This window comes from Amblyomma americanum, chromosome 1 (assembly GCF_052857255.1).
Source record: "Amblyomma americanum isolate KBUSLIRL-KWMA chromosome 1, ASM5285725v1, whole genome shotgun sequence".
Taxonomy (NCBI): domain Eukaryota; kingdom Metazoa; phylum Arthropoda; class Arachnida; order Ixodida; family Ixodidae; genus Amblyomma; species Amblyomma americanum.
This window is the reverse complement of record NC_135497.1, coordinates 130361779-130386334: the sequence shown is the minus strand read 5'-3', so window position 1 is coordinate 130386334 and position 24556 is coordinate 130361779. Positions and strand designations below refer to the sequence as shown.

At 49.8% G+C, this 24556-nt stretch overlaps 1 protein-coding gene across 1 annotated transcript in view; it reads left to right on the top strand.

Moving 5' to 3' along the window:
- The window catches only part of LOC144113678 (protein phosphatase PHLPP-like protein), a 44493-nt gene that overhangs the window by 17566 nt on the left and 2371 nt on the right, over positions 1-24556 (top strand). Inside the window, exons 2-12 of the mRNA XM_077646910.1 lie at positions 11217-11493; positions 12794-12947; positions 14661-14721; positions 15262-15357; positions 16363-16527; positions 17148-17342; positions 17536-17695; positions 18593-18723; positions 20856-20999; positions 21639-21824; positions 23057-23285. Coding sequence (XP_077503036.1) covers positions 11217-11493; positions 12794-12947; positions 14661-14721; positions 15262-15357; positions 16363-16527; positions 17148-17342; positions 17536-17695; positions 18593-18723; positions 20856-20999; positions 21639-21824; positions 23057-23285 — 1798 coding nt within the window. The remainder of the gene's footprint in view (positions 1-11216; positions 11494-12793; positions 12948-14660; positions 14722-15261; positions 15358-16362; positions 16528-17147; positions 17343-17535; positions 17696-18592; positions 18724-20855; positions 21000-21638; positions 21825-23056; positions 23286-24556) is intronic.

Below are 24556 nucleotides of genomic sequence, written 5' to 3'. Positions count from 1 at the left end.
CAAATGACAAGTTTAATTGGAGAGACATGGCAGAGGCCTTTGCTCTGCAGTGGGTGTAGTTGGGCTGATGATGATGATTACATTTTCCTGAATAATACTGAGGATCCCACTTGAGTGCGAATAATTTTTTTAATATGGGAACTCCTTCGAAACCTAGGTGGTGACCGACCACGCCCCGTTTTATACCTATTGCGTGACATGTAGCTCTCGCTTGTTGAAAAAAAAAATGAAAGCTAATCGATTCTCTCACGTTTGACGAGATTGGTAGTGTTCACTTGGGTACAATAAAAAGTTTCCTACCATTCTTTTTACAGCCAAACGTCGCTCCATATGGTGCTTGAATTACGTGAAGCACGTCGTTTACTCTTGTGGTGCTTGGGCGCAATATCACGAGGAACACTGAATTCTTTTTGACTCTGAAGCTGGCCTGACAGTTCATAGAGCGACTCAGCCAAAAGATGCTTCCAGAAGCTCGCTTCCGCGGGAAATCAGCATATATGGCCTTACAATGCTGTTGAACCCTGGCAACGGAGCCCGAGGCCGGGCGCAGAGTCCGCCACGAGTTCGTATTCTTTAAAGCACTCGCAATCGGCCTAAATGTGGCTGTTACAGTGGACATACACTGGTTAAGAGAGAAGGAACAATGCCTCCATAGTGTCTTCAGCAATCTTGTTTGGGAGGCTGTTGCGAAGGGTGTGTTTCTTGGTCTTCATACGCTTAAAATAGCCAGCATGGATGCTGTGCTTACTTTTGGCAAGGGTAGCATTGCCTGAGCCAGCGTTTTCAGGCTGTTCGGCGTTTTTCCGGGATGCTGCAGAGTGTGTTAATGACCCTGTAAGGCTGTCCATCGACGACTATACTTGGCGAGGAGGTCCGGAAAGCAAGGCGGCAAACAAAAATGAAGTATTTTGTTTGCGGGGATGCCTACCTGGCTGGTGGCCTTCGAGGGCATGAATCAATGTGGTTATGCCCAGTATAATTTATGCTCAGTATAATTTGGTTGTAAAGCCATTTTTCTCACTCTAGAGCCAATTATCTCAAAGCATCAATCTTCGCAACATTTGCCCCAGGATGTCAAGAACTCTAAATGCTAGAAAGATAAATTTTTTTTTTCCAGTATTTAGAGAACAAACAGTTCAGTCTACCATATATCAGAATTGCAGGTGCTCGTAGGGGGAAGCTTGTTCTGCAGGATTCTTGTTACCCAGTTAAGCCTAAAAATGGGGGACGTCCAGTAAGAAAAATGGCGAAACCACGTTAAATTACAATCATGCTACAGTAAAGAGAGCGAAGAAAGCTAATTACTATGATGTCATCGGGGCAATTCAAACCCCAGTAGGTCCTGAGAAAAAAAGATCTCGAACATAGGCTAAAATACATGGGAGGTATACCCTGTATTCCTCTCCCCATCTTTTAATCAAATTAAGAGCCCCGAGTACGAAAATGGAGCGCGATGCTCGGAACCGAAATGTGCTTGTTGAGAGTGGGTGCTTTCTTTCGGTGGCCAAAAGACCGGGAATAAGGGGTGAAGGGGCAGGCGGGATGCTTTGCGGCGCGCTCAAATGTACTTCTAACGAGCGTTTTATCGCCTCTCCACAACAAAAGCTTTCTCGTAAAGAAGCGTCGTTTTTTTGTCGCGCTGAACGTTTCTCATTTCAAGACAGGGGAACATAGAGGGAGAGAATAAACTTTATTGTGAATTAAGACCGAGTTGCCGGGCATGTAACGGAACGAAAAAGGCCAGGTGCACATTCCGCGCACGCAAGCGCGCTCACCAACAGAGCTTCTGTGCATGTCTTCCGTCTTTTGGTCTCGTATACGCCTTTCGTGTCCCTCTCTCTTGCGCCATCTATAATAGGATGCATTACATTCATAACAAGCTGCCGTTTCCGCTTGTACTGCCTACTCCCAGTCACAGGACCGGCGATACGTGGTAGATGAAGCACGTCACATTCACCACAGCGGCGGCAACAAGCCTGATTCCAATCAGCGGCGTATCCGTGGAACGCATGACGACACGGCCGTGAAGCAGCCACGCCGCTGGCGGAAGCAGGCGCAGGCGGCCGCGATAGGCCGCGCTTTCACACCGCTTGCGACGACAGCAGAGTTATTGCGAAGGGGAAAGCCGCTGAAATGGATGTCTCGGGTGCTCTTTGCCTCAAGCAATGACGGGTGTAAAATCAACCTGCCGGCAGCCCGACCAGCACCATTTTTTTTTTAATTTTCATCGGATCTCAAAGCGTACGAAACCTAAGAGGCAACGAGTGATGCACGATTCACTGGATGATAGAGCATTTCAAATAACTAATCAGTGAACGTTCAAATTTGCACGTCATCTAGTGACTCCGAACGCTGCAAAATAACCGTGCAACTAAAAGCAACCGAGTGCGCGTTCCTATGTTTCCTGGAACACTTCTCTCACTGCCTTAGAAGCGCACCCCCTAGAAACGATGCCGACACTTGTATTTCAACTTTTACTTCGGCGTCTTTCTGCAGACGATATAATGAATGAATGAATGAATGAATGAATGAATGAATGAATGAATGAATGAATGAATGAATGACATAGTCGTGGTTCATAGTTATTTTTGGTCGGTTATTCTCTCTTGTATTACGCATCTTTTTTTTTTTCTTAACTTTGTCGTCTTCGGAAACCTGCGTATCCTGCGACGTCTTCGCCATGACGGAAATAACAAATGAAGTACAGTACAAAAGTACACCGGAAAGATTTGAAAGCGGCCGCTTTGATGTATACAATATCGAAATGTGAAAGATATACCTTGCACTTAAGCTACAAGGAAAGCACACAAGAAGTCATATGTTTCTGACGAAGCATTTGCAGGAAAATGTTCTGTTTTCACGCCAATACAATCATGAAAATTTAATTCTACCTTTTGAAGGTCGAATCTATTGTGTCTGTTTATTGCGGAAGTAAATTTTTATTCCAGCTGTGTGGGGCAATATTCGGGGCAAAGTGTCTTTTGAAATTAGCGATAAGCTGTAAAATTGCATGCGTATTTTGATCACATAAATTCAGCTGAAGTCAGAACATATAATTTCGAAATTCAGCCCAGATTTTTCGGGAATCATTTCGGCTGCCATTTAATCTATCCGGTTAAATAAATGGTAGGTTTAGTAATATCAGAACTATTCACTAGAAGTCTTTTTGCCCATTGTGACCAGCAAACCGGTAGTCATTACAAGCAGCTACTGATACAGTTTCCAAATCTCTGATATTGGTGCGTACCAGCGGCAGCGGCCTATACAAAGTGAGGTAGTGTGAAAAGCATTGGGCGAGTATGCACGCGAAGCTACGAAGGTTCTCAGAGGTGAGAATATGACACTTCTTCTGACACCTGACAAATATTTTTGATGAGTGGGTTCTTTGTAAATACCACACTGCAAGGCCCAAAAGCAGACCCTTTCGACGCACTCTGTACATATATTGCGTACACTATGGCAAATATCATCTTGTGTCTTCTCGTAAAAGCAGTTGACCTTTACTATTGTTTGTATCGCTCAGATACCGGTTCGCATGCTCTTACTCTGTCCATATGTGCCTCTAATTTTGAACGCACTGTTTCTCAACAACGACGAAGAACGCTCTCTCTGTAGGAGAGGACGTTGTCTCCTCTTTGAGAAGAAGAGTGTTTGGTGGGGAGGGGGGGGGGGCTGCGTCGACTTGGCCTTGGTTTGAGCAGTCCTGCCTTGCTATCATTTCGAGCCGGCATACTTGGGTAGAACCACAGGACTGTTTCTTCCGCCATTCGAAATATTATACTTATTTGAAAAACAGCGGTTGTCATGATAAATGCAACAATAGTATATATACCCTTTCGGTCTTTACTGAATTCATTTCACCCCATTCACTTTGATAGGCCCGCCTGGTTATGGTCTACAGCGCGTGTTGTCGTCTACCTTATTCTTTGTTATTTTCGTTTTCTTGACAAAAAAAAATGTACGGCTGATTAACCTTTCCACATATCCCGATTCTTGTCCGATTACCTAATGTAGGTATGTGCCATTAGTTGCTTCGACAACGATAACAACAACATGAAATGTGCACGTCCGTTCCTTGGTTTGCGTTCTTCTTGTTTAATTGCTGCTGTTTCTCATTGCTAAGTTTCTCGCTCAAGGAGGGGGGAGGAGGAATTGTTCCCTCCCTCCTTCCCTTGAATCCACCCCCTGCACTAATAGAGCGACATGATGATATAAACAAAGTGGTTTGATAAGAAATAAGCCTCCAAGCCCTCCAAAGAAACAAGCCCACAAAGCCCCCCAAACGACCAACACATGTCCAATGACATGAGCGTGGGTTATAAGAAACTGGTTCTGCCTGGAAAATGGGCTCAGCCACAAAGCTCTTCTGATGCAGGCTGTTCTCGAGAATGGCAACAAAAACCTTCTCCTGTTTCAAATGGCCGATCTATTTATTCCGCGAAGTAAGGTCATCATAGCCAAACATAATGTTTCGGTCATCTTCGACAGTACACTTCGTGTGCTACTGGCTCTGCTGATAGTTATCGCCGCGGTCCCTTCTCGGTGCGTGGCCTGTTATACTTCTTTTTACGCTCAGTCCGAGCGCGAAGCAAAAAAAAAAAACGCAGTCAGGCCAGCTTCGTTTCGAAACAGCACGGCTTCCGCGGTGGGGCTCTAGCATATCGATGAAGCAATCCGACACGTCCGCGGGCGTTCTCTTAACACCGCCCCCGTGGGGAGTCGTTTCGTGATCTGCTTCACAAAATGCCTGGCGCTTCGGCGTTACATGGAATGCCTGTATGGCATGGGTGTACGGAGCAAAGTCAACGGTGCGTGAAGGAACGCGAAAACAAGTACAAAGAGAGGTCTTTCAACTGTTCGGCACTGCACCGCTTCCCACTGACCAACCCTGTGCTTGAATGGAGGCAGAAAACCGTTAATTAAGTTCGTGCACCTACTAAGAAAATACCAGGAATACTGAGCAACCCCACAACACGTCTTGCATAGGGTGATCTGCAAGGCAGATAACTCCGGCGTTAAAGGAGTGTGAGCTCCCTCAGAAATGTGGCCTGGAAAGCACGTAACTGGCGAGGTCGGTGAAAACGACAGCACTGCATGGCTAGTGAATGGGTTAGGGTTGAATCGCAGAAACGAGCTGTTTCTTTCTTACATTTTTCGTTCGCCACAGCCTCTGGATTGCATGCAAGGACTTAGAGGGTACTTATTTACGTAGCGAAGTTGTCACATGCACGTCTTGTACACTGGAATGCGACATTCAGGTCGATACTAAGCAACAACGCTTTGCTAAAATCTGCGATTAATACTTCCACCTCGACAGCGACGTAGTCAGCTTTTTTTTTTTTTTTTGAGGGGGGGGGGGGGGCGATTTATACGACCGGCTTGTAGAGAAAAGGCGGGGTGATGTGGAATATCCTCGTTTTACATGAACCGGCCTCATCGCAGCCCGCGGTCACCATCGCTATTCGCTCGTTGTAGTGGAAGCCCAACGGGACTGATTAGAAAAGAACACGCTTAACAAAGTAGACAAGCACATGGTTATTTTATACCTGAATGGACTTCACGTCGACATGCGTGAGGCCGTGAGAGGAGAAGGGAAGGAACCGTGCACACTGCAAACGGAGAAGGGAGAAAACGGTGGACAATCAAGACCCGGTCCCATATGAAATTTCCGCTACACGGGCCCAATCACGTGATAGTTGAGTGATAGCGCAGCGATAAGGCCATACTTTTGCACGTACTGACGTATTTCGCTTTTCTTTTTTTTTTCTTTATGATATCATAGAGCTGTAGAATAAACTGCCTGCCCAAATTGTAGAGAGTGCCAGTAAGATAGGATTTTAGACAATTCACGACGAATACTTTAATGAATGCTAACATATTGCTGCCTGTTCGTCACGCCCTATTACTTTGTATGTGCATTCCTGCTTTCTATGCGCTTGTACCGGCACACGAGCTTTTTTGAGATGGTGTTTATATGATTACAACTCAATCTATTCGTTATTTTATTTTGTCATAGTTGAAATTTTAAAAGGTGTTATTGCTTTTGTTTGTGTTGTTAATGTCGTCGCAGTCATGACGCTTAGTAAGGGTTAACAAGATAAATAAATAAATGAATGAATGAATGAATGAATGAATGAATGAATGAATGAATGAATGAATGAATGGTGAGCGCATAGGAAAGAACAAATGATGGAGTGTAGATCGCGGCAAGACAAATTGATGGATCGTCAGAATCAGCAGAATGTGACGGTTAATTACTTACTACGTATTCCAGCAGTACGTTTTGGTTCGTGGCGTAAAACGCGCACAATCGGCATCGTGTGCAGGAACAAATAACATTTACACCGGACGTATTTCAGACCATTTCGAATTCGCTAGATCGCATGCGGCACCCTGTGAAAAAAAAAAACAGTAAGTAACCGCATGTTCCCAATTGCTGAACTTGATTAATATCAGCTAGAATCCCGAGAAACAACCTTCAATGTCGCGCTAAAATATCTGCCAGGTTTCAGGAGCGACAATTGAAGCCTTTTTTTTCCCCGTACGCTTATATATATATATATTGCAAAGCGGATCAGTGTCAGCGCCGGTTCTTCGCGGGTCCAGGGAACGCGCTCTCCGCGAGACGAACAATCTCATCACGGCAGCGGCGAGCGCTTGTGCCCAAGGGTGCTGTATGCCTGCAATCTAAACAGCCCCTCGATCATAGGACAGATATTAGTGATTTCCGTGCTGCAAGGGCGTTTTACCGCCTTGCATGCTTATATTCAGTTACCAAGTCTCAGCAACAGGACTCTTGAGAGCGGCAATTGACCGGAGTGTCTTCGATAATGTTTTCCCACTAGCCCATTAGGTTTGAAGTAGTACTTGCTATATGCAGAGCAAACGACATGCGGGGTAGCACTGCCGTCTTCTTGGTACGGTAGGTATACGTAGTTATTTAATAGCAGCCACGGCCGCCAGCCGTGAGTAAACTTGCGAGGACGTTTTTTTGCAGGCTAGTTGGTGCATTACTGGAATTGTGTTGTTTTTTTTTTGTAGCGAGAGCTACACTTGCCTGCCAGTCGAGCATTCCGCCGTGGTCCGGAGAGGATAGTTGTGCGCATGCGCGACGGCTGGAGAGAAGCAGCAGAGAAGCAGCGACGTCAGAGCTTAGCTGCTGCCGCGCGCCGACTCCACCGCCGGCGCTGCGCGTCACGTCACGTGGAAGAGCGGTTGTGCGCATGCGCGGCAACCAGAGAAGAGTAGCTGGCCGGCCTTCGCCACTGGGGACGCGCATGACACACGTGGATGCCACGTGCTATGCGCATAACTGCGCATGCACAGCTGCGTGTATAAAACGCGGAGGTGACACAGCGGCCGTATCACAGTCGTTTCACATGGGTGATGAGAAGGAGAGTCCGGCCGCTGTTCAGCGGCGGTATCGGCAGAAGAAGATAGGTTTCTCACTACGCATAACCTGGCATAGCCGAGCTACGCCACTGCCATTTTTTTAAAGCGCGGAAAGACAGCAAGGGAAAAAAAAACGAAATTGATAGGACAGAGCGCTAACAACGCAGCTTTTTTTTTTTGACAGACCACTTACTTCTGTCAATAAAAACCTGAGTTCGCGCTCTGTCCTGTCAAGTTCGATTTTTTTCCTGCGCCGTCTTTCTGCGCTTAAAAAACTAGCCTTCGGGAACCCGGCAATTACGCAGGATATGGTTTGTTTGCTGCATTTGTAAAACGCACCAACATCGTTCCATGCCACATGGTACTGCGGGATGCAATATAGCATTTCGGTCTTGCTCCTGCATTCAACAGACTTCGCTCGTAAACGTACGACCCTGCAAAGGGGCTGCGCCGTTGCGATAAACAGTGGGTCTCCGCTCTTCGGAGCAGAAACCTGTTTCGCCCCCATCGCGATTAGGCCCTATATGGAAAATGGAGTCATCCGGAAAGCGGAGATCTTCACACGCAGCTGAAAGAGGCGTGAACGTAGCAGTCATTCCCACTTCTGCATTGTTCGTTGTTTGGATTACTTCCAAGCGAAATACCGCACCAGTGGCATATATGGTGGTTTGCGCATCCGACTCACGCGCACAAGGTGCGCGGTGCGATCCCTGCTGTCGCCGAGTACTCACCGGTTTTCAAGTGTCTACAAACCTTCACCTCGTCTGGAGATCGGATTCTCCGGGTTGAAATGCTTGAAAAAAATGGCCTTTGACCTAAAACAGTTTGGTATGGTGCTTTTTGGCCAAGCTGCATTCGCGCTATTAAAATAAAATTATGCATGTCATCTCGTCGGAGCGAAATAGTTGACCTCAATCCATTGCTTTGGTGAAACACTGATCATCATATCTCGGGCAGTCAGTGTTCGTACGTGCTTCGCCTTCAGCGTCGCACTGTGCAAACGCAGACAGCGTAAGGAACTGAGTCAGCCGTTCGTGCTAGTGTGAACCCTCCTGTCCCGACCACATGCGCTCGTTATTCAAAGCTAAGAAGCTCACGATCGCGGCAGAAATTGTCCAGCTTTTCCTGGCGATGATTAAGACATTGCGCCCTCTTCGACCTTGCAGGGCATAAGGTTCTGCCTCTGATTGAAGTCGTAGTATCTCGGCTATCGACGAGCTCACTCATGCACACGCATCCGTGTACACCCGAAGCAGTACATTTTGCGCACCACGCAATCGATTACGCAGCTGCAGCCTTGGGCATCGATATCTGGGAGAAAGGTCGCGGGGTGCGTTAGCCCATTAGCCGACGAATCTGCATAGGTATAGCTGGGCCAAGCGCGCGCAGACGTCGTCTGCTACGGTGTGTCCCAGTTCTTTTCGGCAATTCCGCTCACCCTCAAAGCACTTGACAGCGCGCAGGCTCTCGAAAGCGTTCAAATTACGACCAGATGTTGAGGGAAATGATTCACCGGTTCGTCGCGGGGGTAATGCGTAGTGCGTGCAAGGCCGAAGACCTTGGTAATCGACAACACGAACAAATCGCTGCGACACCTACGCACCCGCTAATGCACGCAAGCGCGAACTTAGGCGCTCAAGAACGCGTCCACACCGTGCCCCATGCAAACCTCACAACAGCGGATGAAAGGTGCGAGTCATTAAGAAAGAAGGCCGCGGAATAATGGCAGTCGCCAGCCATTTGCTCCTGTGCTTCGCGGAGTTCGAAAGTGATTCCGCGAGGTTGCAAACAGTCTCAGCAAACAATACTGCTACCGCGCAGCCATTACGCAAGACACCCATTCATCGTGAAGCGCGTGCCGTTCGCGTAGTGTATACGTGTACAATGGCTTGACAGCTGCGTCGTCGGACACGGTTACATACGGCGCACGGCCGCGCGCTCACAGAAAAAAACAGCACATATGTTTTACCGCTCTTTACATTTTTTTTTCTGCCTTTATTCTAAATAACGCTGCCTCGAAAATATCGAGAAAGCCACTGTTGCCACATCGTGGGTCAAGTCGCATTCAAGGTAAAGTGGTGTATCGAAAGTTCCACTTTTGCGATTTCGGGCGCGCGCGCACAGTATAGGTGACTATACAACATGTACACAAATCACCGCCACTGGGTTTATATGTTAGCGCGAGCGGTGCCGAAGTCGGCCAAAGCACTCGCCTACGCCATGGGCTGAATCTTAAAAAGATTTTTTTAGCGGCCTTGCATGTTTGTGTTCCATTCCAAGCCAGTGCCAAACATGCGCGCTCGAATTTGCTAGCTTGAAAGGGACAGGTATACGAAGACGCGAAGTCGTTTCCGGTGCGCACGGGTCAGGCCGCTCCCGCCGACAGTTCAAGAAACCGCGCAGCGCGAAGGTCGCCAGGTCCGTTGCGTGCACGATCGTTGCTGCCGCCCCAGCTGGGGCCGTTGCGACTGGTTCTCGAAGGATGCCGTGTTTGGCGTCCGCTGCGGCGGAAATGGCCTCCCTCTCGTCCACGGCCGAGGGAGAAGCCAGCCGTTCACGTGCGCGCAGCCGACGATCCCAGCGAGCGGTCAAGTTTGGGTCGCCGCCGACGCCGCACGGACCGGCTGGGGCGCGCGCTGCTCGCGCCGCGCCCCTTCGGCCGAACGCGACCGCCCGTTCCAAGACGAGCCTGACACGACGCGCTTTTTTATCGGCTGCGTCCACTTGCGTTTTGATGATCGGGTGGCTGCCCATCAGAATGACAGTACTGGCCCGTATTTTTGCAACAAGCAGTCGTTCTCGAAAGCCTGGGGTCGTCGGCGCTGCCGACAGAGACAGGAAAAAGAAGTCGAAGAAGTTAAAAAGAAAAAAAAGCCATCCTGGTCAATAATGCAAGCGTAGTGATCCGTGAACGCGTCAAACGATGTCAGCCGCAAAAGAAAAATGATCTTTAAAAAAAGGGGAATGAAATTGGAAATTGACGTATTCAGTAATTTTTTTTTTCCAGCGTGAACGTCGCAACAGGAAATTGGATTCTCCTTGTTCATCGATTAAACAAATTTGAGCAGAAAGTCGAGACCTGGCACCATCCACACCAGTCATTCCAAGTTCCTAGCCATTTTCATATCCTAGTAGCAAGACACGATAACAGCTATGACTTGTCACCAACGATGTGCCACCATCCCCACCGCCGCCATAACTTGGGCGCTTCGCGGCAAGAGTGCGGTTGAAAATGTTTGTCCCATCTTCATGCGGACACTTAATGTAGAGATGACGTCGTGACGTTAATTTTGTTAGTCTCGTTGACTTCCCTACTGTTAAGTTCACGGGAGCTTATATACCGGCACACGGTCGAGATGTGAGGCCAACTTCGACAGTGCGCACGTCGGCTCGAAGACAAGGTATTACGGGTTATGTAGAGCGCAAACCCTTTCACACAGAGTATGTAAACGGAGTACAGCAGAAAGGGAGACCGGCTGGATTTCTACTCCACGGTATTTGAGAGCGCCTCTGTTTTTATTTGCGCGATAACTCTTAAAGGAAGCGGCTAAGCCGCACACCCGGTTCTCACTGTTTGTGCATCCCCCTCTTTTGAACGCGCATCTCATTGCCTCATTATTTGTGCATAACCTACAAAGATCCGGTCAAAATGTCTATGGCTTGTAGCCACGAAAATGGACATGATCGGGGCCTCCTCGAACATGTCCTTCGTTTTCCCATAGTTCGTTCCCCGCAGCTGGCGCGCGTTCCTCTCTGGGTGCACTTCATTTCTGCCAGACTGGCCCAGCCGCTGACACCCACGACGCGCGTTTTCTCTTGCGCAGGCTCCGCGAACTGCACGTGGACTTCAACGAGCTGCACGAACTGCCCTGCGAGCTGTCGGCGCTGAGCCAGCTGCGCGTGCTCAGTGCGAGCGGCAACCGCCTCGAGGCATTGCCGGAGACCCTCGGCAGGCTGCCGGAGTTGGAGAGCCTGCGCGTGGCCGCCAACGCTATCGCGCAGCTGCCGCCGCCCCCTGCGCTGCAGCCGCTGCAGGCGCTCAGGCGCCTCGACCTGCGCGCCAACTGCATCCAGGGCGTCGCCGACCTTAGTGCCCTGCAGGTGCGGATAACGTCAGGCACGCCTCGCGGTGGCGTTCCCGCCCCCAACGAAACGTAACTGGTTAATGACCATATATGCGGAATTGGTCATTCTCTACTTGCATAGATCCTTGGCAGTTCTCGTATCAGTCCTGGCGCAGAGGTGCAGCGGTTAAGCGATACGCCACTGTCCTACGATGGCAGGTGCTGTCACTGGCCGGGTTTCTGAGACCTAGGTTGCGCTTTCCGAGCAACCTGTCGCGGCCAATCATTAATTTTACTGCCGCCTGCCACGGTACGCAGTTTGCTAACAAACCGATGGGCAGGTTGGGATGACGTTACAAGGTCACGTGACCTAGGCTCCGCACCTGCCAGCTAGGTTGCATCTCTGGAGAATTTTCGTAGATTTTTCCCTCACCGGCAATGACGCCGACTTTTCTGCGACATGGGACCCTTAACGCTATCGCGTTAAAAATCGGCGCAGAAAGAAAATTAGTGAACTGTAACACTGACTACTGCTGCATCTTGAAACCGCCACTTACTACCGAAAAAAAGGACAACACAAAAGCAAATATCAATGACAATAACTGGGTACCAATGAATAACAAGAAATATCTTTTAGCATTTGAAATCGCGAAGATTATAATGCCCCAAATTTAAACTAGTTCACGAGCTTTCTGATTATAGAGTCCTGTCTTACTCATAAATAGCCACATTAAAAAAAATAGAATTCATTTAGAGGTTAAATTCATTCCGCCATTTGAGTAACAGCTCGTTTTGACGCGGGTAATAACAATTTTTGTTGTCTAGATTCCTAGTTTTCCCTTCAGGCTGCAAAGATAGACTGCAGTTGAATTCTATTGTGGGCTCTTCGAAACCAAGGATTATTTCGCTCCCGAGAATTTATATGCGCGCATCTCGCTCGCATTGCTTCTTCGTGACTGCACGCATCAGTGTGCTGTTTGTCAAAGGTGAATGCTGCATATATACGGGCATAAAAGCAGGCGTAAAGGCAGGCGATTAGACTGGCGATGTCTACACTTTCTTTCATTTGCATATAGCTACAATCGCTCTGTCTTTGAAGACGAAGTCTCATACATGTACCAAGTAGCACTATAATTTTAACAATCATGTACACAGTCGAGGCTCTGTAAAAAAAAAAAATCCAAGATGGCCTTATTTATGTCTTTCTAGTATTCCCCATCTCATGAACTGCTGACGCCCAATTTTACTTTCACGGCGCTTATATAATCTCTGTAAATGCAGTGTCGTTGTTAAGCTGTGAAGTGAAACGCGAAAACTCCATCTTGCACCAACTGCAGAGCCTACAAGCCTTGGATGTCAGCTGGAACAAAATCGAAGAACTGCGGCTACCGACGACGAACCGCCTTCGCCATCTGGACTGCTCGCGGAACTGCCTGCGCGAGCTGAACCTGCCCGGAGGGCGCCTCGAGACACTCTGCTCTAGTCATAACCGTGAGTCACCCCTAATATTTTAGGGCACACGAGGAAAAGAAGAATAAATCAGCACTTTAAATAATATTATTAGATCCCGCTAGCCCGAATACGTGGTAAGGGGGAGCGCAATTTATCTGCCAGTGCACGAGCCTTCGTAGTCATGCGACGTCGCATCTGCAGGGCATCCGAGAGTTAAACCTAAAGGGGAAAGATGGGCATTAAGGGGCACAAGGAAAATATTTTACACTTGCTCGGCCTTGCCTCCTCTTCCAACGGTAGCCTCCAACGGTAGAGGTTCCTCGGATCAATACCTCCTTCTCGGACAGAGATAGTTTTTATGGACATGCCTATTGAAGGTACACTGGACAACGGACGTCCTTCTGGAAATCTATGAGTGCTGGCCCTCTAAATGACAAGCAGTTGCCGTAACCATCAAACGAGTTGGGCAGCGACACCTGGCCTCACTGCCATTCCTTTAAAGATGCCGAGGAAGGTAGTAAACCTTCAGCTTGTCGAGCAAGCTTCGTTGACTAACAGAAAGCCCCAGTAAAATAGCTTTTCGTTCAATTTAACTGACATAAATTATATTAATCGGCGTAAATCATTTAAATTTAACCGAGCGCCGCCTCGTCGCGAGCCCAAGAAATGCCGTATCCCCAGCACACGTCCGCGTAACCTTGCGTTCCTCTGAGATTCGGCGGACGTGACACGACACCACCGCAAGGCCTGAGTCGTGCACTCCGGTGTCACTCGTTGATAAGGCGTGGCAGGGAGACTAAGCACAGCTCCAGGAGCCGGTCCAGCAAATCGCACAACTGTAGAGATCGCAGCGGTGCCTTATGTATGCATAAATTCGAAAATCGCATTCACCGTGCATGCACTGTGCTAAAATAATCGAACCTGTAACGGTACGGGCATACACGAAAGCAGCTTTTTTTTTCCTCCAGACTCTTCCGGATATCTCAAGACATCAGTAAGGAAAGTGCTAAGAGTTAGCCCTACTCTGGAGGAGGAGGTGGTTTTAGGGAGCCGATAGGGGTGGTTTTGGAGTTTGGAGCATCTTGCGTTGTTGCGAAAGGAATTCTTGTTGGTGCGTACTGCACTTAGCTGCGCATGGAAATGATTCTGCCCGATAACGAGAGAAAAGGTGGAATAACAAAGAAAAAAATCCCTAAATATATGGCAAATCATTGCACATTTGCTAAATGTTGAAAAATAAAAGACAAAGTCCGCGGACTGAAAAATTAGCTGGAAGTGGAAACTGTGGGCATGTCAGGGCAAAACGAAGCGTGGTGTTGCATAGCGTCTCCTTCCAGGCAGGGGCAGAGCGTCAGGTTCACTGACTGCGTACGCTTGGAACTCACTGGCGTTAAGGAAGGATCCCGTTGACGCTGTCATTTATATTTAAGAAAGCACCAAATTTCGCACTTAAAAGCGGCTGAGATTAAGGTGACCACAACCACGGTGTTTTCGTTTCCTCGACCGCACTACCCTCAACTGATCTGCTGCGTTACTCTTTTGTGCACAGCAACGGTGTTTGCACGATAATATTACGACGTGCAAGAAAAAAACAAACAAAAGCTTCTGGTTCGTGTCTCCGTCCTGGCACGCTCTATAGGTGCCATTGTCTTTGTCGGAACGCAAGTTAGCTACTCAGCAGTCTGCTTTGGTTTGTTTAGTGTGTGAAAGAAAAAAAAAAGAGTGGAAAATAACGACCTTCTATTCTTACAGGCCTGCAGAATGTTGACATCACGCTCCCATGCAACGTACTCAGCTACATCGATCTGTCCATGTAAGTCGCATTTAAAACCTTAGATTAGATGAACAAACAGTTGAAATGTGTCTAAACGGCATGTTATTCGATATATTTGCCCTGGTGTGACCTGGTGTGGACGAGCAACTTTGTCCCCTCCTACACTCGTACACAACTTTACGTCCTAACACTATATGTGCTGTCTTTGTCAATAATTCAGAGGCCTAAGCGCGCATGACCGGATTTGGGGTCGGCTTGTGTGGTATAGTAACCCTATGAGGCCCGTATGGCTGCTGCGCTTTATCTTTAAGACGGACTCTTGCGGTCCAGCGCTTCCAGAGGCCAAGGAGCGTTCCATCACGAGGCCAGGCGGCTGCTGAGGCCCGAGAACGTTTGACAAAGGCTGCTTATGTCTCACGAGCGTTCCTCAGAATGAGCATATACACGCAAATTGGTGCTGAACACAAGTAGAGTAAGGTGCACCAGGCAAACACGAAAGTGGGCCGTAGCCGGCCCATTTTCTAGAGACGTGATCTCTGCCCGTGAATTCTCCGATCCAATGAACGCACGACTACGCAGGAACCAGCTCGCGCAGGTTCCCTACTGGGTGCCCCAGGCACGCAGCGCTCAGCATTTGGACTTGAGCCACAATCGCCTCGCAAGCCTTCCCGCCAGGTGAGTCGCATCAGCAAGTGCCCGTTGCGTGTAACGACAGCGACATGCGGGGCCTTGCCCCGAGAAAGGCCCTGTCAGGGTAATCGTCTCTCCTTGTTTATGATACCTCTGTCACAAGATCGCGTAAAAGCCGTCTTAACTAGGGGATGACGCAGCTTGCAAAGAAAAACTAGTTAAAGGGAGTTCTGTCCGTGCTACGCGGTCGCGAAGGCATTTGAAACTTAAAAAACAATCGGCCCATTTGACCAAGAGCGCGTGCGCGACGATAAGCGTTAACTAACTGCGGAAAATCTGCGCAAAAGAGAATCACCGACGGTGTTGCTCTTGTTTCATCACCGTCATCGTATGTTGTTTTTTTTTAACGCTCTGCGCTGATTGCAAAGATTGCCTAACATTTCGAGCAACAGCTAGCTACTGAAAGGGTTTGAGGGGCTCTTAGCCATCTTTCCTCAAGCCTACTTATATATATATTTTTAAAATTTTGTCTCTGCGATTTCCTCTCCTCCCCATTACCAGCGTGCTGGGATGAGGTCCGGTGCATCACGGCCAGCGCTCCCATTGCAAGCGTGCTCGGTCAGTAAGACGATATCAGGCTGCGTCGTTTTCACCCCTTTTTTTTCGACGATGCGCTCGATGAACGTGCTCCCTTCTCTTCTCGGTTGAGGAAGTCGGCAAATGGAGACATTTTATCCTCGGCGCCGCAAAAAAACAGCCCTACTGCTGTAGCCGGAGGCCACGATGGACGGGGAGGGATTAAAATAAATGCAGGATGAGAGGGCTGACGAGAAGTGTCTACGGTCCCCTTCACGAAACAAGACTCACGGGTGACAAGTGTCTACGGTCCCTTTCACGAAACAAGACTCACGGGTGACCCGACACAGCGCATTGCGCCATGCGCTTAGCGGACGATACAGCGATCAGACAGTCGGGCAGTGCCTGCTGTGTGTAGCAAGCCACGAGTGAGCTCTCCTTTTCAGCCGATGTGACGCCCTCTGCCTCTTGCAGCCTGTTCAGCCCGACGTTGTCTCAGCTGGACACGGTGCGACTAAACCACAACAGCCTCGCCAGCTTCCCAGAAAGCATCACAGCACAGTGCCACATCCGCCACCTTGACCTGCAGCACAACTGCCTAACCAGCTTGCCTGCCAACCTCCTGAGGCATGCTTACAGGTATACAGCAAAAAGATGACAGGTTTTTCGAAAAATCCAGCAGAAAAGCTTTCGCTGGCCTTTCTGTGACGCTGGGAGTCCATCCGGGCTGTGTTGCTGCAGTCGACATCCTGCTCAAAACACATTTGCAGCATGTAGGCACTAAATTTCACGCGCTGAACAATTAACAGCGTCAGCGATGGGAGCGGTGCAAAAGACTGGCAGCAAAATCTTAAGTTTGTTATCTGTATGCGTTCTTGCATCAAGAACGAGTGTATGCACCATTTATTCTTCGGATGAGACGCGCCAGAACGGAGTCCTGTCCGAATACTACAGCCTTGCGCTGTAGCCTTGTTCTCACCGAAGTTTGCATTGTAGTTGCAATCAACGCACAGAAGTGCAAATCGGTTTACTCTGTAAACTCGCGTGTTCTTTGACTTCTTTTCTTGAACCGCAAAGCGTAGGTGACGTAACACAGAGTGGGGTCAGCATGGAGCGATGTGGCCGCAGAAGTTACAAGACGATGTCCCGTGGGCTGCCGCAGCGCCTCCTTCCGTGCCGAAGTGTTGTTAACAGCAGAGCACTCCTTGTGTCGGCTGTTACAGGCGCGTCCAAAACGCCAATCTGTGGCTCACGCGCAGGTTGCAATGGCTGAACGCGTCCTACAATCAACTGTCGTCCCTGGCGCGGCCCGAGCAAACCAGCCTGCCGCTTCGCTGGCTGCTGCTCACGCGGACGGGCCTCACGGACGAGCTGGTCTGGCCCCTGGTGTTGGCCTGCCCCGGGCTCAAGGTGCTTCAACTGGCCTACAACCAGCTGCTCACAGTCCCCGCCCGGTAAGGCTGCTCGCGGCTAGCTGGACGGCGCCCTCCCGGCGGCTTAGTTACTATTCAAGTGTCGCTGTGGTGGAACAACTGCCGACAGAATAACACGAGGCTAGTCCCACCTGAAGCGCACAACCTCAACCTCCAGGCGGCGCTTGAGTAGAAGCCTGGATGGCAACTTTACTTCGGGGGACGCGTCGCGCAGGATATCGGAGCTGCAGAACCTGCGCGACCTGGTGCTGACGGGCAACGCGCTGCAGCGGCTTCCGGAGTCGTTGGCTTCGCTTCCTGCACTCGAGGCGCTCCTCCTCAACTGCAACCAGCTCGACGTGCTGCCCAATTTCGAGCACATCCGTTCCCTCAAGGCGAGTCTCTCACGATCGGCTTCCACGCCAGTGAGCGCTGCCGGCGAGGCCCGCATGCGCTGTACGTGCGAAATCGCACCACTCTCTTCGTTCAGAGGGTATTGGTTTCCTTGCAGGGCATCCGCAGACTCAACTAAAAATAAATGCTTCTGTAGGCAGGCTTACCTCCGAAGAGATAACGGGACAATGAACGCCATGCCAAATTCGTCGTTTACCGCGCACATAGGAGAAAGGCCGCTATGAAACGCCCAACTGGATATGCTATTGGGTCACTAACATACCCAACTCAAGTGTTCCGGGAGCACTACACCTCAGTGTGTAAACATTTCAATATAAGCGCGATGGCGCTTGCTCCAGAAGCTCCATATTATGCGCAGGCATAAAGAAAACGCCGTTTTCAGCACCTATCGGAGTGAGCAGGTACGTGAAGAGAGCGCGACTCGACTTTCGAACGCTAGCATGCACCAAATCCTGCAGCTGAGTAGCTTAAGGCTTTGTGTACTGTATCCAGCGATCCCTTGCTTCCAGTCGAGCCCATGCGAGACTGGCCGTTCGCTTGTGAGCGCAGTGTGTGCGACTCCTTGGCCCCCGAGTTATGCGAATAAAAGTACGGACGCGTGTGCGTTCCGATGGCGATCACTACACTCGCAAAGACTTAGTGATCGCTTAATCCGTTCACTAATCATCTCCCTTCACTTTCGACACGGTCACACGCAGAAGAGATACGGAAGAAAAACGGACGGAAAAAACTGGAGCACCTCTTTGTCGTCCGTTTCTGGACTCCAAGTCACTGCGCATTATGTCCTCGAAATAACCACCGCTGCTGAGCCGCATAACGACTTGAAGTGAAGCGAATGCTTTGGAGGCCTATCCGTTCCGACAATATGACAATTGCAGGTGCTGGACGTGTCGTGCAATCTGCTGAGCAAAGTGACCCTCTCGTCGCTGGTGTCGCCGACCTTGCAGCAACTCGACATTTCGTGCAATCAAGCTCTGTTCGTGGACACGCAAGAGTTCCACGTCCTCTGGTGAGCGTGAACCTGTGTCCTCTACTCGCTTTCATTTTCACAGCGCATTGGATAGGTGTTCACCTCTTCAAGCCCTTTTCAACATATTTCGTGACATAAACGCAGCTTAATTGCTCTGTACTTTTGCCACATGTGTTACGTAAAGTGTCCACAATTTTCGGTGCCAACGAAGAAAACGCTGAGGCCGCTTATAAAGCGAGTGGAAGTAGCTGTTCACAGATGCCTGCGAACATATGGACTTTGTATGTATGTAACCTAACTCTGGTTGTATGTAACCTATATATATATATATATATATATATATATATATATATATATATATATATATATATATATATATATATATATATATATATATATGTGTGTGTGTGTGTGTGTGTGTGTGTGTGTGTGTGTGTGTGTGTGTGTGTAGGTTACATACAACCAGAAGCGGAAACCGAAATGCCCTGTCGGTGACAGTTTGAACGCATTCAGGAGGTAAGAAAAAGACTGAAAACAAGGCTCCGTTAGGAGGGGAAAACAAAGGTGCTGTTCCACAGCAGCACAGGTAATATGCCCCCCCCCCCACCCAAAAAAAAGAAAAAGTGGCTACGTGCCTGCCAGGCGTGCTCAAATGTTCAAGCAGCAAGCGCCCCAGTAGCCCAGTTTTGACGCTTGTAAACCAACAAACAAGCAAGGGTGCTGATGACGATACTAGCCCCCAGAGCGCTGCCGGCATCAATTGCGCGGCGGCGGAAAAGGTTTGCCCAGGTGCAGACGACGTGTGTCGCGCTGGTCTTGATAAGGCAGAGCGGCAAGCGAAGCATTCCGTGCAGTGTTTGATAAGGCGCCGGTGCAGGTGACGCGCCAACTTTCGTTCAAACAGGAAGTGTCTTGGGGCTAAATCCTAGCGTTGCCAGAATAAAAAAAAAAAACGTCCGACAAAACTGTGTATAAAGAGGAAGAAGCACTGCACAGAGTCAACAAAGCAGCGCACACACTGCTCTCCATCTCAGTGCTGCTAAAGGAAGCTATGCGCGCAACGTTCCAAAATCTGCACGTCTTACCACGACTGATACAATTCACATATTTATCCTTGATTTCCTGCTTTGGAAAGCAAATTCCGGCGTAAGGACATAGGCCCTGTTCGGATGACTATTTTGCCGGATGCCATTTGACGCTGGTGCGGCGAGCGTGTGCCTATCTTTTCCTTCTGGGAAGGACAGGTGTCGAATATCAGTGGGAAACAAGGCTGTCGAAGACTGGCGTGCGCAAGAGTGCAGCTTTAGGTCCTGCTAGATTGTCCCCCAACTGCAGTGTTCTTGTGTCTCCACACAGCGGTGCGCCGAGCCTCCCGCAGTAGACGGAGCACGTGACCTCCGCGCAGTGTTACGAGCGCATGCAGGTGGGCCTCGTAATGTCCACACGCCGTGTCGTTGCCCGTTATAGCCGGTCGTAATCCTGTTCGCGCGCTCGCTCGCCTGCCCACAGCGGAAGTGGTGCGCGGCGCCGAGGTTGATTGGGGACGCCCAGCTTCCCACCCGGTTCCTGGCAGCCAGCCTGGACGCGCGTTTTTTCAGCCTAACGACCACGACGCGTCCTAATCGCGCGTTTGTGTGCTGTGCGAATTTTCCTCGCGGAACGGCGCTTTCGCTCAAGGATGGGGAAAAAGAAACCCGGAAACGCAATGTCACGCTCGTATTACCCCGCGAGAAGAGAAACAGGCGCGCAGCCCTCGACCGAAGGCGAGCTGAGCTGTGCGCGGCTCTCATGACCGACATCTCGGGACAGTTGTAAAACGTTGCGGCCTTCCTGATATTCTCCTTTTCAAAGCTCTCACGCTCTCTGCTCAGCGAAAAAGAAGAGAGGACACTTCCTAGAGCCCGTGCAAAGCCTTGCGCATCATAAGCAAGAGCAAATCCAAGTTCAAGCCGCGTTATGTAGGCGTTGCGTTATTTGCGCCCGGAACAGAATGAAAGCCCAGTCATTACTTGTTATATAGAGAAGAGCGTGGCTCACATAGGGAAAGCAGTTTCCCATTGTGTGTGTCGGCATGGTGACGCCTATAATGCGACTTGTTTTCGAAGGCAGTGGTGTGTGTCTTGTTAAAGTTGCCTGATATAACTCATGACCCCTTCTCCAAACCGTTCCAGTTCCAGAAGGAATGTGTCTGTCGTGGACACCAAGTTCTCGGGGCGCCTGGCCCCACCTTTCAAGTCCAACGGCCCCGGACAGACCTGCCTCGAGAGCCCCTTCTGGACGACTGGCTTCTCGGAAAGCCTCAAGGGCCCTGCCAGGTAAGCGCCTGCAACGACGCCCGCAAGGCTTCTTCTTTCCTCGATGGGAAATGAATAGATTTTGTTGTTTCGGTGAGCTCGAAAAATTACCACGAGAGTTGTGCCCTCGAGCGTGTCCGCAGCCGCGCTTCCGCTACGCGTTAGCCTCTCCTTTTATTTCTATTTGCCTTTCTATGGCTTCATCGAGAAATTAACAGAGTTTCTGGTGTATTTTACGGCGTACCAAATTTATACCGCCCAGTATACCGCTCAGTACCTGCCAGTTTTTCTAATGGGCAAGAAATTTCCAAGGGTCCGGTGATTGCCTTCCCCGAGGTGAGATACTTGGGAAAATGGCTCTTTTACCCCTTCCCCGAGCAGACTAAGTAACACACGTTAGCCACGGCGCTATTTGGACAAGCCGCCCTTGCGCCATTGAAATGATATCATCATCCTCCCCAAATTCATGGCCATAGTTCATCACTAGCCGTTGCAAATAATCATTCCACGCCGCTATAGTATTGATACACTGCAAAACGGCGGGTCGTTACTTCTCCCAATACCGGCAGTCTGGGCAGGCGCATATACTAGCGTCAGCCGCATTTAACGGCGGCGGGAACGAGCGCGGCGCTGCAGGAGTCTGTGGTGCGCCCCTCGCAGGCTCTACATCAACCAGTGCACGCAGCCTAGCGGCCACACCGAGGTGCTGGCGGCCATCCTGGAGAGCCCCCAGCGGCAGCTGCTGTCCACCGCCAAGGCGGCCGTCGCCCAGCTTGTACGCCAGGAACGCCGCTCGGCGGACTCCTCGGCCGTATTCCTGCAGAGCATCATCCTCTCCACGTACAGGTATCGCCGGCTAGATGGCCATCACGTGCCTCCCCCCCCCGCCCTTCTATTTGTTACTTGGACACCAGTGGCTGCACAGTCGACACTGCAAAATCAAAACGCATACGGTTTCGTCAGCTCGACCGTGGCAGCCGACCAAGATGGGGTTTGACCCGATGCACCATAGTGCATTCATGGAAGCATCGGAAGTTTACTGACTTTGGCAGCTGACTACATAGTTGACTTCTGATACCTGAGGTTCTGCAGTAGTGCGTAATCAACGTATAAATTTAGGTAAAATGCACGAAAGAACGCAGCGCACACAAGCAATGACAGCGCACAGGTGTGGCGCGGCGTGGTGTGGTAAGATAATGACAGGCGCTCATAACTCTCGTAATTGTCTCCGTTTCTATGTTCCTATGTTCATGTTTATTTTTACGTTTTTAACTCGGTCAACGACCTTCTCTGTCTGTAGCGTTGCGCTATGACATATACCTTCCGCATTAGCTAGCCTTCTCGTTAGACTCGCTTTATGACTGGCTGTTCAGTTTAAGACAGCAAATATGAAATCCCCGGCTTATTTTCTGAGTAAATTAAGGTTCTTAGTACGAAAAAAGTATAGCAATAAAAAAATAGCACGGAGGGCTGTTCGGCTGCCGCTTTAGGACGCACTATTAATCAGCGAGCCTCCCAACCCGTTCCGTTCCGTGTAACACAAGCGCAAGAGATGGCCTGGTTTCGATGACCAGCCCGCCTAAGACGCGTAAGCTTACCTACATCGCTTGGTACATTTTTTTTTCCATCGCATCTGTTTCGTCGCCCCAGCTATACACCGGCACTAATGCGGACGGAATGCGTGAAATAATGCGGACCATCAAGATTAGAGTTTGTAAGCAAGTTTTTATTTAAAGTGCTACCTGCTATCTTTAAAGAGAACAGACGCACCCCTGTTTAGACGTGCCTTCTAGCCAGCTGTTTTTTCTGTGCCATTGAAGCGAGTTGCCTGAAGGTTTCACGCATCTCAATTAGCGCATATATTAAACTTGCTTTATCAGGGCCTCTTTTTGGGGAACGATAAAGTTCGGTACCTCTTTCCCCTTCAGAGCAAACTAAGCGACATGTCCGGTCTTACGGGGTCTATGAATTCGTCAAATGACGAAGCGATTCACAAGCTTGAGGTAGCGCCAAACTGTCCAGTGAAGTGCTTTGATTGCGCCGATCAATCGATGCCAAATTCGGGCACTGCCGCGCAGGGCACTGGGCAGCAAGGCCTGCTGCCACCAGCTGAACATCGTCCTGTGCCACCTAGCCCCAGCCGACGCCAGCGCGGACGCCGACGGGGCCGCGTACCTGATGACGGTGGCGCAGTGCGGCGGGGCCACGTGCCTGCTGGCACACGCCGACAAGCAGGCGACCATCCTGTTCGACTCAAACGGCCAAACCACACGATGCGTCGCCGACGACTGGGACGCAGCGGTGCAGGTGAGCCGTACATTCCCCGCTCCATTCTTCGCCGCGCACGGATATTTAAGCCGGCTAGGCGCAGCTGTTCAATTCTCAACAAAACAGGCACGCAGAAAGTAGTCAAAAAACTTGCGCCGCTCTCTGAGATGAAGAGGCGCTCGACAGCATTCCGTAACTGCGGTAGCTTTTCCCCGCGTGACCGACAAAAACCACACCGGGAAAAGACGCCGATAGCACAACAGCGAGCAGTCACATTCCGCTGGCGTACGAATCGCGGGCAGCAAACCTTCTTTTACGGGGAAACGTTCCGCGGCCAGTCGCTTGCGCTCAAACACGGAGCGATGACCAGAGCGCGCCAGAATATGCCAATCCCCGACATATCTGAATATGATACTGGTGTATGTGGTTTAACGTCCCAAAGGTAACGTCCCAAAGCGAATCAGGCTATGTGGGACGCCGTAGTGGAGGGCACCGGAAATTCTTTAACGTGCGCTGACATCGCACAGTAAACGGGCCTCTACAATTTCGCCTCCATAGAAATTCAACCGCCGCGGCCGGGATCGAACCCGCGCCTTTCGGGTCAGCAGCCGAGCGCTATAACCACTGAGCCATCGCGGCGGCGAATATATTATTGCATATAGAACTCCGGCAGCCAGTTGTGAAAGGAAATCGTTGTAAATGCTTGCCCATATTTTCTGTATCGTCAGCGGTGTCGATCGCGCAATGATTTATAGAAGGAACGGCTTCACGAACCTTGCTTCTCATGTTGTAAGATTAACTAATGTATAGGGTCAGCTCATCTTCCCGGTAGCGTGAGTGGATGAATTTTAGCCCATATTTCGTCCATGAGTTTCAAGCCGAGAAATTCATTCATAAAACTCTAATACAGTCAGGTGGGATCAAATAATTACACCGTTTTCGTCTTGGATATACAAGATAAACAAACAGCTAACAGAACTGTTTTGTGCTCAGTTATGCTAATGAGCTGCCTAACAGAATTAGGGCGATGCTGTGGTGATGCGCGGTACCTTTAGGGCCCCTGATTTCCGCTTGGTCGCGAATTGGTCCAGATTACGGCTGCGCGCTTCGTTTAAGTTGCATTCGCAAATCGCTCGGTTTCAACCTTCACTGTAAAGACGGAAAAACGCTATTCAAGTCGATGATACTGCGATCACAAAGTATATACCGTATTTACCCTAATGTAACGCGACCACGATTGTAACGCGAGGGTCGACTTCGTGGGCGCGTAAAGGGGAAATAAAAACGAAAGAACAGGATTGTATTACAAG